Below are 15,272 nucleotides of genomic sequence, written 5' to 3'. Positions count from 1 at the left end.
CCAACTGCCCTCCTCTGCCGGCCCGGTCACCCCTAACTGCCCTCCCTGCTGGCATGATCACCCAAAACTGCCCTCCCCTGCAAGTCTGGTCCCCCCCAACTACCCACCCCTGCAGGCCTGGTCCCCCCCAGCTGTCTTCCCCTGCAGGCCTGGGTTCCCCCCAGCTGTCTTCCCCTGCAGGCCTGGTCCCCCCCAGCTGTCTTCCCCTGCAGGCCTGGTCCCCCCCAGCTGTCTTCCCCTGCAGGCCTGGGTCCCTCCCAACTGCCCTCCCCTGCAGGCCTGGGTCCTCCCCTCCCAACTGCCCTCCCTTGCTGGCCTAGTCTTCCCCAACTGCCCTCCTCTGCCAGCCTGGTCACCCCCAACTGCCCTCCTCTGCTGGCCTGGTCACCCATAACTGCCCTCCTGTGCAGGTCATCTTGTGGTGGCCATCTTGTGTCCACTTGGGGGCAGCCATCTTTGACCACATGGGGGCGGCCATCTTGTGTCTTGGAGTGATGGTCAATTTGCATATCACTCCTTTATTAGATAGGACTAGTGGCCTGGTGCAAATATTGCTATTTGCTCTTTTTCTATAATAGAAGTGTCAGAGATGAAAGAAAATTAGTAAAACGTATATGAAAATCTTCCTCCTGTCAGAGTCTGGGGTGCATCGCGGGACCCAGGGTCAAGTCCCTGACCACCCGTGCGCGCCTCGAAATCGCGCGAGACCAGACCCAGCCGGCCCCACGCTGGGCGGGGGTGCGCAGCCTCAGGTCCCCGCCTCGGCCCAGCACCATGCAGCCTCGGGGCCCGCTGCCCAGAGGCCCTCCGCGGCAGGGGTGGAACGCTTGCCTCATCGTCGCGGCGATGAAGCAAGCATTCTGCCAGGCTGCTCATGCTGCCTGCTCTCAGTGGCCGCCCCCCTGGGACTGGGGGACTCCGACGGGGCTGAGAGGACTGGGCACTGCCATATTTGTGACGGAATGATGGTTAATTTGCATATTACCTTTTTATTAGAAAGGACTAGCAGCCCAGTGCATGAATTCGTGCATGGGTGGGGTCTGGCTGGCCTGGCCCCAATCGGGGATGATGGGGGCTGGGCCTGTCGGGAGTAGGAAATGGCAGTAGGTTGGCCGGCTGGCCTCACCCCCTGATCAGGTGGTTTGCTGGCCACAGTGGGCATCATAGCGACCGGTCGTTAGGTTGTCACGGCCATCACATGTTTGGACCCGGTTTCAAAACCAGGTCTGTCTAGCTTGTTCCATAGTACCACATTGTCTGGGTATTTTTATTTTTTTTTTCATTAGTAGAGTTTGTTGGAATTATATTAAATTTTATAGTTTTCAAGCTTTACATATAAAGCTGATAGGTTTTTTTGTGTTTTGTTTTCCGTAAAGTTTGTTGACTGAGATTAGATTCTGGTCAGAAAGGCTGGAGTCTAGTTTGTAACTGTGTAGTCTGAGGGTAATTGAAAAGTATGAGGTTTTTTCTGACTGGGCAGTGCTGCTTCCCCCGCGGCTTGTCCATAAGCAACGCATTAGTGGGTTCAGCACTCCGCACGTTATTGAAAGGTGACCAGCGGTTAGCTTGGGCTTAATGGTCATTTCTAAAGCAAAATAATTTTTCTGAATAATAGCCTTTGTACGTTTTTACCATGACCCCTCAGTAAGAAGTCGATCTTCCTGAGACGCGGGTGCGTGCGCATGCATTCCACACCTGCAGGTGGGGTGTTTCACCAGACAGTGCCGCCTTTGCTGGGTGTAGGACTGTTATGTCCCTACTGTGTGGTCACACCCACTAAGCTCATTTTTATAATCTAATATATTCTCTTCTTTAAAAATATATTTTTATTGATTTCAGAGAGGCAGGGAGAGGGAGAGAGAGATAGAAACATCCATGAGGAGAGAGAATCATTGATCGGCTGCCTTCTGCATGCCCCTTACTGGGGATCGAGCTCACAACCTGGGCATGTGCCCTTGGCTGGAATCGAACCCGGGACCTTTCAACCCACAGGCCGACGCTCTATCCACTGGGCCAAACCAGCTAGGGCTAATCTAATATTTTCTCTACCTGCAATGTGAAAAACACTGCTCTGGGTTATTGCCAGCATTCTTCCTTTTTTCAACAAAATTATGTGTAGTAGTAGTAGTAGTAGTAGTAGTAGTAAAAATAGCTAGCTACCATCTACTTTGTGCCAGGTGCTACATTAAGTGCTTTTATATGTATTGTTTGAATTAATTCTTAAACTTCCTTAAGTAAGTAAGGGACTATCAACCCTCATTTTACAGACGAAGAAACAATTTCCCAGCCGTGCTAGAGCCAGGATTTCCTGGGCAATTCATTATTGAGCCTGCGTTCTGGTTGTTACTCTAAAAAAAACGGATCGTTTTCAGAAATTCAGTCATCATAATCTAAATCTTAGCCTGGCCAGCGTGGCTCAGTGGTTGAACCAGGAGGTCATTGTTCCATTCCTGGTCAGGGCACAGGCCTGGGTTGCAGGCTTGTACCCCAGTGCAGGGCGTGCAGGAGGCAGCAGATCAATGATTCTCTCTCATCACTGATGTTTCTACCTCTCCCTTTCCCTCTCCCTTCCTCTCTCTGAAATCAATAAAAATATATTTTAAAAAATAATAAAATAATTCTTAGATTACCACAAGGTTGTGGGCTTCCTATCTTGGCCATTATAGGATGCCTTGACGTAACTTTTTGTTTAACGTCATCAAATTGCAGTCCTGCTCTGGATCAGTACACTCTCCCTACCTTGTTACCTCTGTGCCGCTTACTGTTTGATATTAAAAAATCTTGGGGCACAGTCTGCTGGCTCCGTGGGTTGAGTGTTGACCTATGAGCCGGAGGTCACAGTTTGATTTCCGATTAGAGCACATGCCCTGGTTCCAGGCTCGAACCCCAGTGTGAGGGGTGCAGGAGGCAGCCAGTAAATGATTCTCAGTCATAATTGATGTTTCTATCTCTCTCTCCCTCTCCTTCTCTCTGAAATCAATAAAAATATTTTTTAAGAAAATCTTTAGGTCCACTCCCTTATAACAATTATATTTTGGTATTTATTACCTTTTCATTGGGTCTAAATGCATATATTTTTTCTTTGCTGTGTAGTCTGTATTATCTACACTGTTCTGTGCTATCATTATTAGAGTATTAAGTAATTTCCTTCTTGTTAGGTGCTTCTTGGAAGGAATCTGAGCTTTGGGAAATGGAGGCCACAGATGGAGTTTACTATCAGTTAGCTTTATGACTTTGGGTAGATGCTGGAACTTCTGTGCCTTAGTGTTCTCTTCTGTAAAGTGGAGTTGTATCTACCTCATCATAAAGGCTGTTAATTTTTCTGTCCAAGTAAGTGTCAATCTGCATAGTTACTATAAAATATATCAATTTCAGCATAATTTCAGGATCACTATCTAATGGAGGCATTGATCTAAATATGAGGGGACCTGTGTGCTGAATTTGTGCCTTCAAGAAGTCAATGAAATATTAGTAACATTTATTGAGTTTTTAAAGGTAATTTTTAAACCTCCAGTTTCGAAACTTCTATATTTGCCTAGTGTTTTTCTTAATAAATTACCTGTATCGATTACAAATTCTTAAGTTTAAAACAAGAAAGACATTGGTAAAGGAAAGTAAACAGCATCTAAAGAGAAACTTAAATATGATGGAAGCCTTACAATGCTCACAGGTCAGAGCTATTTTGAGAGTGGTCATCTGAAAGATGCTGTCTCCTCTGTGTGCCAGACCCGGAGCTTACACCACCACCGTTATTAAGCTCTCAGATAGTGGTTGAGGGAAGGAAATGACCCACTGTTGCACTTCAGCTGTCTCACCTGCCACTTACTCCTTAACCAGTTGAACTTTGAAATCACTTCAGCCACCTGATTGTCAAAGGGCACGGACAAGGCTTGGGCCTAGCCTCACTGCATTGTCCTCGCAAATGCCTTTACTTTCTGGCATTCGTCGTCTTGGTGCTGGCTCAAGAAGCCCTTCTCTGTGCCGCGTTGGCAGTTTTGGTGTGGACGCTGGCAGGGCATACGCTCCCAGCCCCGTCTCACTATACGGTCCTCTCACTGTCCTCGTGCCTTTGATTTCGTGACTTTTCAGTTCTCAGCATTGATCTCTCTTCTGTGTTCAAGATCCACGTTCCAGTCTCCGCCTGGGTATTCAGTGGGCTCCCCAAATTAAACTCGGTGTGTGTCACTGTGTCACCCCTGGACCAGTGCAGGATATGGACAGGCAGGATGCCTGCTTGTTATTGTGTCTGTATTCGGAAGCAACATTCTGTAAGGGCATGCGTGTGCTATTAGGGATTATGAATGAGCTTTCAACAAATTTTAGTTGAGACCACTCTCTGGGCATCATTTAAAACAGGTGTAACCCTTTTGAGTATCATCCCAAAACAAGTGTAACGGCATCTATGGTCGTTATTAATATCCTGTATAATAAAAGCCTAATGTGCAAATTGGCCGAACGGCGGAACAACTGGTGAAATGACCTGTCACTGTGATGCGCACTGACCACCAGGGGGCAGACACTCAACGCAGGAGCTTCCCCCAGCCTGCAGGCCCCAACCAGCCAAGGCGGGTGCCAGCAGGGGCCCCTGATCACCCTGCCAGTCGCCCCACAGCTCGGCCCTGATTGCCGACCAGGCCTAGAGACCCTACCCCTGTACAAATTTCATGCACCAGGCCTCTAGTAAATCAATAAAATAGCGTACCTCCAAACTCAGTTCTTCCTGATTCATAGCAGGCACTCACGTGCTGGCTGCCTCTTCCCAAGTCTCTTCTTTAGGGCAGCGGTTGCCAACCTTTTGGACCTCGGGGACCAGCGTGGTCTGCAGACCACCGGCTGGCGACTGCTGCTTCAGGCAGTGTGGTGCCACCCTGCCTCTGCATCGTAGTGCTAGCACTTGGAGGTCCTCTCGCTGGCCTTTCCGCCTGGAATGACACTGCTGTGTGGCACAATAGTCTGGACAGTATTGTAACTTTTAAAACTAATTATAATTTAAATGTATGGATTAGGTGGGGTATTTCATCACAAGATACACTGATCTGGTCTGTCTTGTAAGCTCAGTTGGCTGTTTTTTGTTGTGTTGTTTTGTTTTGTTTTAATGGCAAGTTACTGCTGAAATAATAAAGTCCTGTTTGGGACATTAAATGAATATTAGTTCTGGCGTGGGCTTCATTAAAATGATCCTCTAAGTTCTTAATGGCCAGACAAGTAATTTTCACTATTGCTTATTCTTAAGACCCATATAGTGTAATTTTTTTTTTGCATCCCCTTTTCTCTACTTTAAGGTACAAAGAAAGAAATAGAAGAGTAAAACTGTCCCAATAAATTTTATAATTTACTAGAGGCCCGGTGCATGAAATTCGTGCACAGAGGGGGATGTCCCTCAGCCCAGCCTGCACCCTCTCCAATCTGGGACCCCTCGAGGGATGTCGGACATCCCTCTCACAATCCAGGACTGCTGGCTCCCAACTGCTCACCTGCCTGCCTTCCTGATTGCCCCTAACCGCTTCTGCCTGCCAGCCTGATCACCCCCTAACCACTCCCTTGCCAGCCTGATCACCCCCTAACCACTCCCCTGCCAGCCTGATCACCCCCTAACCACTCCCCTGCCAGCCTGATCACCCCCTAACCACTCCCTTGCCAGCCTGGTTGCCCCTAACTGCCCTCCCCTGAAGGCCTGGTCCCCCCCAACTGCTCTCTCCTGCAGGCCTGGGTCCCTCCCAACTGCTCTTCCCTGCAGACCTGGTCGCCCCCAACTGCCCTCCTCTGCCGGCCTGGCCCCCCCCCCCCCCCCCCCAACTGCCCTTCCCTGCAGACCCGGTCACCCCCAACTTCCCTCCTCTGCCGGCTTGGTCACCCCTAACTGCCCTCCCCTGCAGGCTTGATCACCTCCAACTGCCCTCCCTTGCAGGCCTGGTCCCTCCCAACTGCCCTCCCCTGCTGGCCATCTTGTGTCCACATGGGGGCAGGATCTTTGACCACATGGGGGCAGCCATTTGTATGTTGGAGTGACAGTCAATTTGCATATTACTCTTTTATTAGGACGGTGGTCGGCAAACTCATGAGTCAACAGAGCCAAATATCAACTGTACAACGATTGAAATTTCTTTTGAGAGCCAAATTTTTTAAACTTCTTCTAATGCCACTTCTTCAAAATAGACTCGCCCAGGCCAGGTATTTTGTGGAAGAGCCACACTCAAGGGGCCATAGAGCCGGATGTGGCTCACGAGCCGCAGTTTGCCGACCACGGAGATAGGATAAGTGGTCAGAATATTCCCTTTATAAATGTGTTTTGTATATTTTATACAGTATTGATACTTAAAAATTTTTTTTAATTTTCTTTATTTTTATTTTTTTAGAATTTGTATTTAAGTTGAAATATTTTACATTTTTCTTGTTTTTCAATTGATTTATATAATCTCAGAGATTACTATCTTCTTTCTAATTGTTTTTCAATTAGTGATCATTCTCAAGAATTTTTATTATGTTGGTAAATAAAATAATAAAGAACCATGACCTTACTTATTTAGATGTTTCTTTTAAAAAAAATGGATTTCTGTGTTAGAATCTTTGTTTTTTCTATTTTCTGTGTCTTAATATTATTTATGAAAAAATTCTACATTTTAGAATATGTTGCCAAGTAGGGATATTCCTCTGGGAAATGAGACTTTCGTTCTTTAGGCTGGCTTTATTTATTTATTTACTTACTTATTTATTTTTATTGATTTCAGGGAGGAAGGGAGAGGGAGAGCGAGATAGAAACATCAATGATGAGAGAATCATTGATCGGCGGCCGCCTGCTCACCCCACACAGGGGTCGAACCGGGCACATGCTCCCCCACCAGGAATCGAACCATGACCTCCTCCTGGTTCATAGGTCGACACAGCCTCTGAGCCACACCGGCCGGGCTAGGCTAGCTTCTTAGAAGCAGTCTTGTAGTAAAGTCTGTATCTTGGAAATCCTGTATTTGAAATATTAACATTAATTGGAAAGAAACAAGAAATCTGATTCATATAAGGTTGATAATGCTTATTTCAAATACCCTTTTAGAAATCCCACGTACTCGTATGTGCCTATGATTAAGCAAAACAGAAACATCAATTTACGAAGCTATATATAAGGATCTTAATGTCAGGATTGTACCTTTATAACCTGTGGGTTCATTATGTCTTGGGTGGATTTAAACTCTCACAAAATCTCAGTGAGGTTTGTAGTGTGGATTTACTGTTGTGTCATTTGTTAATAGTGGTTGTTATTCCTGACTAAGTCAAGAAATTGTGGATTCCAGCTTTAAAATGGCATTTTAAATTTGTTTGATTTTAATACGTGTTTCTCCAAATGAATCTTCGATTGTTTGACTTCTCCAAAATCTCGGTGAGGTTTGGATTGAAGTTACATTATATATGGAATCACTATTGCCACTTGCAGTTCAGGAAAACGGTGCCCATCAGGAAGGTGGAATACGTTTTTTTCTGGTATAGGTTCTGTAAATTTCGTAATGTTTTTACCTTTTTTGCCTTTTATTGCTTTTGTTGTTGTTAATCCTCAACTGAGGGTGTTTTTTCCATTGCTTTTTGGAAAAAGTGGAAGGGGGGCGGGGTTAGTGTGAGAGTGACACATTGTCTGGTTGCCTCCTGCATGCACCCCATCCAGGGGTGGGAGCAAACCTGCAACCCAGGCACGTGCCCTTGACTGAGAACGGAGCTCTCGCCCTTCTGTGCCCAGGCTGCCGCTCTAACCCCTGAGCCACTGGCCAGGGCCTTTTTGCTCTTCTTTGTTTTTGTTTTTTCTATTTTAATGTGATCTTTTCCCGTTGTGTTTCCTAAGTGGCCGTGCAGGTATGTAGGAAAGCTCTTGATTTTTCTTTATTAGCCAAATTTTTAAACTTAGTTCCAAAAGTTTGTTACTCTCTTAGTTAATAAATTGCAAACAACTTGTAGAACTGGTGAATTGACCTCTAATTTTACCTTTAATTAAAAAAAATTTTTTTTTCTCATTTTTTTAAGCTCTTTTCACTTATGGATATGAAACCTCCCATCTCTCGAGCCAAGATGATTCTCATCACAAAAGCTGCTATTAAAGCCATTAAGGTAAGAGTAAAATAAACACATTTAATTTGAAAAATGTCTGAAATTTTGCTATTTATTAAACATGAGAATTCACCTTGTGAATTGATTCAGGCCTGAAGCAAAGAGCACTCACCAGCTGTTGCTGAGGGTGCAGGGCAGTTGTGTGGTGTGTCTGCATTGGAATGCTGCTTCCAAACAGCTCTCCCTTTCTTTTGGTTGTTATTAGTATTTCCCTGGTATATTTTCCCGTTTTATTGAGGTGTGATTAAATAAGAATTACAGGTATTTAATAATATGTAATGAAACATGATTGGTAATCGCATTGTTTAACGACGGCCACAGTCCGCTGCTGAGCACCCCAGCTCCTCAGGTGGCACCGTGTGCTCCTAAGAAACGTGAACTCCCAGAAGTAGAGGGTAGAGTGCACGCATTTTTAAAATTTCATTTCATTCTTGTCATAAAGCACCTGAGTATTAGCTTCATTTTTATTTTAAAACAAAAACTTGGGCTCCACGAAATTAAGTTTCTTACCCAAGATCACACCTAATTTTAGAAACTGCATAATTTAGTTCCAGTTCCATTGTTCTCAGCTCTCTCATGAAGTTGCCTTGATATGCTGCTTTGTGAAGGATTATTGATTTAGAAATCTAAGGGAAAGCCTTCTCTTTGGGGTTGGAGGGTTGTAGTTTTGTGCTTTAGTTAATTTCTGATTTTTTTCAATCATTGGCTAGATTACTTTTGATGGTTTATTCAGTATAATCTTTTTGTTGTTAGGTTAGTTTATTAGATTTCACATAAAAGTGAAATCATATATGGTGTTTATATCTTGAGAATTATTTAAATAATGCAAATTTCAAGGTTTTAAGTATTTTCTAATTACATTGCAGGAAATGTAGAAATATGTACACTGGAAAATAATTTTCTTTTCATTCTTTTCAGCTTTATAAGCATGTAGTTCAAATAGTAGAAAAGTTCATCAAAAAGGTAACTATCCGTTTACTTACTACCTCATTTCAGTTATGTTCAGTATTTGTAATTTACTCGGTAAATTGTCATTTGGATGCTTGCTTGTAAAGCCACTCCACAAAAAGTTGTCACCGCAGGTCCTTTTAACCCCTCGAGGGTTTTTAAAGAAACAGGAGCACTTCAGAGCAGCGCTGTTGGCTGGGCACGAGCTTAGAGCGGGCGTCGCCAGCAGCTGCCTGCGCACCGAGCCTCGTGCTCCTGCCCTTTGCCCTGTTCCTCTGTGGCATTTAACTCATCTGGGAGCATTTCAAGTGGAAGCACTTTGTAAAGCTTTTACAGCTCCCCCCTGCCCCCCCATAATTACATGTTCTTGAGTTACAGTGCTGTAGTGTGTTTACAGCCGTGTGGTTAGCACGTGTGTGTCTCCGCAGAGTCCTGAGAAGGGAGACTGAGGCACCTTTGTCTTCTCCCCAACGGGAGCTGTGCGTGTGGTGCGGTGTAAGCGTGTGTGGCCTGTGAACACGGGCTGAGAGCTGGACCAGTAAGCAAACGGGGAGCTCACAGGCCCCGCAGGCACCGCCGCACCGCTGCGCCCCGAAACCAGACTTGGACCTGCCCCGTGTCTTATGTCCACGGGCACTAATGAGGGAGAGGACCGCGCTGTGGGCACCCTGCTTTCCCCGCTTACTCAGCCCTTCCCGAGGGCACAGTGCACTCCGGCCTGGCTTGTGGGAAATCGGATGCCTCGTGATGGTTTTTCTGAGGATACATTTCTAGACGTAGAATTGTTGGGTTAAATGTGGCTTTGCGTTTACTGCAAATCATCTTCCATAAAGGTTATACCCCTGGAATATGTAGGTATCTGTTTCTCTATTATTTTTTTCCATTTCATAGGCCCAAAACCTTTCCTTTTGGTTTTTGTTTTTCTGGTACTGTACTTGAACAGAATTAAATTGATACATTGTTAAAATTACCTTTTTCGAAATTTTAAAAGGTAAAACTTATTTTTTTGAGCAGGATGAATTGGATTTGTGTGGAATTGGTGTAGGGACTGGTGAACTAATGATGAATCTGGGAAGTTGTTGTGGGAGGTAGGGCATCAGAGAAAATAGCAGCTCTGTAGACTGTGGGAATTGGACAAGCTGGCCATGAAGACACTAAACATGCAGGTAGTTTCTAAATAGAAAGAACCATTAGTATACAGAGTTTCATTAACGTGAGGTTGATGGGTGTCAAATTGCTTTCTTGTATTGACTTTACATCTTTATCTTTGTAGTGTAAACCAGAATACAAGGTTCCAGGGTTATATGTAATCGACTCAATTGTACGACAGTCTCGTCATCAGTTTGGAACTGATAAAGACGTGTTTGGGCCAAGATTCTCTAAAAATATAACCGCCACATTCCAATACTTATATCTTTGTCCGTCTGAAGATAAGGTATAGTTAATATAGTTAATTTTTTAATTAAAACTTTTGTTTTCATTTATATTTATTTGGATCTAGATCTATTTAAATGTATTTTAGATATTTGAAGCCTACTGTAGTATTCGAAAGAAATCATCGTAATCTCCGAACTTGAAACAAAACCCAGTTTTTTCTATAGTTTTTTCCTCATATTTATCTTTCTTGTAAAATCCTTTAGGAAAATCATACTGTTGAAATATGAACGCACCATTGTGGTTTTTGCTTGTTTTTTTTATTGATTTCAGAGAGAAAGGGACAGGGCGAGAGATGGAAACATCAGTGATGAGAGAGAGTCATTGATCGGCTGCCTCCTGCACGCCCCCTACTGGGGATGGAGCCCACACCCCGGGCCTGTGCCCTGACCTGGAGTTGAACCGTGACCTCCTGGTTCATAGGTCGACGCTCAACCACGGAGCCACTGGCTGGGCGGGACCGTTGTGTTTTAGAGGTGACGTTGTTGGACAGACTCACGTGTAGCTGAGTGGTCGGGACGGTCTGTGGTTGAAAGGCAGGCTCGTCGCAGATGGCGGTGCGTTCCAGAGGGAAGGGGCAGTGCTGGTGGCCGCTGCCGGGCACACAGAGGTGCGGGAGCGTCAGTGACGTTCGTCAGCGGTCGGACTGCAGTGTCCGCTTCCGCACGTGTGTGGCTGGTCCCCCCAGGCAGGGACGCCAGGAGGCGGGAGCCACGCAGCGCGGAGCCTGTTGAGAGGAATGAAGAATGGAGGCCCTTACGGGAAACAGCACATACATTGGAGTGTCGTGGGTTCTGTGTTCATAGTGGAGGGGTGCTCTTGTGGGAGAGGACACACGAGGAAAGCAGAGCCTCGTCCGTGAGGAGGAGACGAGAGTGTCACCCTAAGTCACACCTCGCAGGCCTCCTTCCTGCTCACCTGTCACAAACCGCTTGCCTCTCAGTTACTGGTCAGTTCCTAACGGTCGCAGTTGTGAGAATCATCCTAAACGAGTGCTTCAGTTCTGCCACGTTTTTGGTCAGTGGTGGATGGGTTCTTTTTAACCATACATACAGTATGAGCATTCTAATCCACCTCTCTATTATTAAATAGTTTCTTTTGATTCTGTAGGTTATATGACTTTTCTGTTTCCTTCTTTCCCTTCTGTGTTTCGTATTGCAGGTTACACTGCTGACGAAAGGCTGGTTAGCCTCACGAGGCTGTGATTCTGACAATAGCTTTTACTTTCCTAGGCCCTGGCCAGTTTGTCTCCGCGGATAGAGCATCGGCCTGCGGACTGAAGGGTCCCGGGTTCGATTCCGGTCAAGGGCACAGGCCCAGGTGCAGGCTCGATCCCCATCGTGGGGTGTGCAGGAGGGAGCCGACCAATGGTTCTCTGTCATCATTGATGTTTCTCTCTCTCTCTCTCCCTTCCTCTCTGAAATCAATAAAAATATACTTAAAAACACACACACAAAACTGCTTAGTATGGAAAAATCGACTTAAGGTTATTGTTTTACTCTCTTTTTTTGGTGAGGTGTGATAAATTACGTATGCAAATACTAATTGTGTATTCATGCTTCCTCCCACATAGAGTAAAATAGTTCGTGTGCTGAACCTTTGGCAAAAAAATGGAGTATTCAAAATTGAAATTATCCAGCCCCTTCTGGACATGGCCGCAGGAAGCAGCAGCGCCGTGCCGGGGGCAGACAGTGTCGCTAACAATGAAGGTGAGGCCGGCTCTGAGCTGTGGGTGGGCGGCTTCTGCTTGCGGAGCGGGTCTGTTCACACTGCGGGACACCTCGTGGGGGGATGGCTTCTGCCCACGACTGTTCGTACGGAGGATGCGGCCCTTCCCGCGCTCGTCCCAGCCCCCCCTCGAGCAGCGCGGTCTCTCTGTCTCTGGTAAACTGAACGGACGCTGTTTTGGAGAAGAAGCTTAACAGGGTACAGCAGATGGGCAGGTTAAAGTGTTCTCAGGCCTTCCTGACCTCCTCTTGTTTAGGTTCACCGCCGCCGCCAGTCAAAGTTTCTTCTGAGCCCCCCCTGGTCACCTCCAACTCTGTGCCACCCGTGCAGCAGCTGCCCAGTTCGGACGCGTTTGCTGCTGTGGCCCAGCTGTTCCAGACGACCCAAGGGCAGCAGGTAAAGGACCGAGAGGACGTGTTTGCCGGTGGGGACGGGTGGGGTCCTTGTTTCTCTTCCTGACAGTGGGCACGTGCGAGGGAGGAGATGGTGCTCTCCAGTAGGAAAGCCTGACTAGACGGACGCGGGAGGGTGGGGTGTGGAGAGGTGAGCTGGGCACCGAGCAGAGGGCCCCTGGGAGGAGAGAGCTGCAGGGCGCTCAGCGGCCAGTGCTGCTCACCGTCCTGACGTCGCAGGCTGCTTCCACAGCCGTTTGAATGGGAGGTGATGTTTGCATTTCCCGGAAACGTAGTTACCTTGCTCACCTTTCAGCGGGTGTGCTTTTCTTTGTGACCATTATTTTCTACCAGTGGGCTGTCAACATACATTTTTCACTTTAAGCAGCACAGATGGTAGCCTTGCTGTATTTATTCACAGCAACCTTAACCAGAACTAAAATGTTGATTCTTTTTTCTAGTTTACTCTGCGCCTATGCTATTTTGAGTCAACCTTTAAGAATTTTTAGTGAAATGTCTTTTGATACGATGATTACGCTTTGTTAGTGGTTTATCGGTTTTCCCATTCTTGAAGCTTCAGCAGATCCTTCAGACTTTTCAGCAGCCTCCCAAGCCACAGTCTCCCGCCATTGACAACGCTGTGATGGCGCAGGTCCAGGCCATCACCGCTCAGTTAAAGACCACGCCGGCGCCGCCGCCAGAGCAGAAGGCGACGGCGTTTGACAAGGTACGCTTCCCACCGCAGCCGTGCAGCCTCGCTCCCTGGGGTGTTGGAGCGGCCTTCTCTAGCGCCTGTGTCTGTCCGTTTTAGTGTTCCGTGCTGTCCGGTGTCCCCACAACATCCACACGTGGTTTTAATTCTGGCTACAGATTTAATAGATAGACTCAGTGCAGAATGTTTCAGGAAATAAAGAAATAAAGGAAAAACATAAAAGCGGACCGTGTAAAGGGAGGTACACAGACAGTACCGTTAAACCCCGCACTCGGAGTAACTGCTGTAACGTCGTGCTGTGCGTCTCCTCAGAACTTACTCCTTGGGGCTGGATGCCTTCAGCTCACTTGCTTTGATCTTGCTCCTCTTTCCTCGTCTTTTTGTTGGTGCTGCGAGGTTAGCAGACTCAGGTCTACATTTCGCTTGTTAGGCACAGGCCGCTACCTGGACACCTCGCTGTTCGGCTGCCCCCTTTCGGTAGACGTTTAAGTTGCTTCCGGGCTTTGTGTTAAAAACCCTGGTGGCCACGTCGGTACGAGGGTGTCGGTTGTGCAGGTCCTCGTGCTCTGTTGGCCTCGCATCTTCGAGGGGCAGCGCTCAGGCTGTGGATGTGCTGAGGACACAGCTCCGAGCTTCGGGTGACATGGTAACCCAGACAACTCCACTCCTGTCGTCTTCTCTCTCTTCTTTTTGTGGGTTTATGGCTACATAACGTTTTATTTCGTTTTACAGGTTTCACTACAAAAAGCACAAGTTTGAAGGTCCTAGAAATAAATGATAACTTTGCATCATCTGTGAGATTTCTTTCCAGCGTTCTAATGATAAGACCTAATAACTTTCATTATGTTTTATGTAAAATATGCTGGGGGTTCAAATTAAGACTCCGTGCAGTGAACACTGCTTGTCACTGTGTCGTGGTGACTTATTTGTTTATTTTTCTAGATGTTTTTTAGAGAGGAGGGGGAGAGACACAGCCTCTTGTTCTTCTGCTTATGCATGCACTCTCGGTTGGTTCTTGCATGGCCCCTGACTGGGATTGAACCTGCAGCCTTGGTTAGTGGGACGACGCTAACCAGCTGAGCTACCTGGCCAGGGCTGCGTCTTGGTAATCTGTGAGTGACTACTGATTAGAAGAAGGTTGGATAAAACTTTTGAGTGCACAGGCCTACACGTATGAGGGGAAAACACGAATAATGCAGAATGCTCTAACCCACTTCTCTGAGCAGATTGGTGTGTGCTTTTCAGAACGACCTCCATGTACATGTGGGTGTAAATGCTTCCGTACAGTGTTTCACTTGCTTCCTACTTTGTGTTTTGATTAGGAAACCTCCTCCCACCTGTATTTTTTTTAATTTTATATTTTCTTCTAGTGGTTCTTTACATTTGTTTCTTCAGTTGTATTTTTGTTTTTTACATTTGTCTCTTCAGTTCTTTTGGAACCTACTTTAGAATACGGTTCAAGATAGTTAAATCTTTGTTTTTAGAAAGAACTAATTTTCCCTCACTGTTTTTATCTGAGACTACATTCTCATTTGTCTCTGTGCCTATCTGTAGACACTGTCCTGTCCCACTAATGTATTTGTTTATTTTGCATTATAATTTAAGTACTTGTAACTTACATATCATATTTTATTTCCAGGTGTCACATCCCCCTCCCTCCCCTCCGCCCCAGGTTTTCTTTAGCTATTCTTGAGCCAAGATGATAGTCAGGGTTCTCCAGGGAAACGGAGCCCACTTTATACGCACAGCGTACACTGGAGAACGGGAAGGACAGGGGAAGGGCTGGTTGATTTCTGAGGTTCTGGCTCAGGCAGTTGTGGAGGCTTGCCGATTGGCCTTCGTAGGGCAGGCTGAGCTGGACACTCGGTGCGAGTTTCGGTTCCAGTCTGGAGTCTGCACCCCGAAGGGCACGGTTCTGGGTTGCTGTCCTGAGGATTCCTTCTTCAGGAAACCTAAGTTCAGCTGGTTGG

At 46.3% G+C, this 15,272-nt stretch overlaps 1 protein-coding gene across 5 annotated transcripts in view; it reads left to right on the top strand.

Moving 5' to 3' along the window:
* The window catches only part of SCAF4 (SR-related CTD associated factor 4), a 56,829-nt gene that overhangs the window by 15,139 nt on the left and 26,418 nt on the right, over positions 1-15,272 (top strand). For all 5 annotated transcript variants that reach the window (XM_054713378.1, XM_054713360.1, XM_054713370.1 and 2 more), the window contains exons 2-7: positions 8,005-8,088; positions 9,007-9,051; positions 10,310-10,471; positions 12,044-12,179; positions 12,455-12,594; positions 13,165-13,317. In XM_054713378.1, coding sequence (XP_054569353.1) covers positions 8,005-8,088; positions 9,007-9,051; positions 10,310-10,471; positions 12,044-12,179; positions 12,455-12,594; positions 13,165-13,317 — 720 coding nt within the window. The remainder of the gene's footprint in view (positions 1-8,004; positions 8,089-9,006; positions 9,052-10,309; positions 10,472-12,043; positions 12,180-12,454; positions 12,595-13,164; positions 13,318-15,272) is intronic.

This window comes from Eptesicus fuscus, chromosome 3 (genome assembly GCF_027574615.1).
Source record: "Eptesicus fuscus isolate TK198812 chromosome 3, DD_ASM_mEF_20220401, whole genome shotgun sequence".
Taxonomy (NCBI): domain Eukaryota; kingdom Metazoa; phylum Chordata; class Mammalia; order Chiroptera; family Vespertilionidae; genus Eptesicus; species Eptesicus fuscus.
Note: the sequence above shows the minus strand (reverse complement) of the source record. Positions and strands in the feature narration are given on the sequence as shown.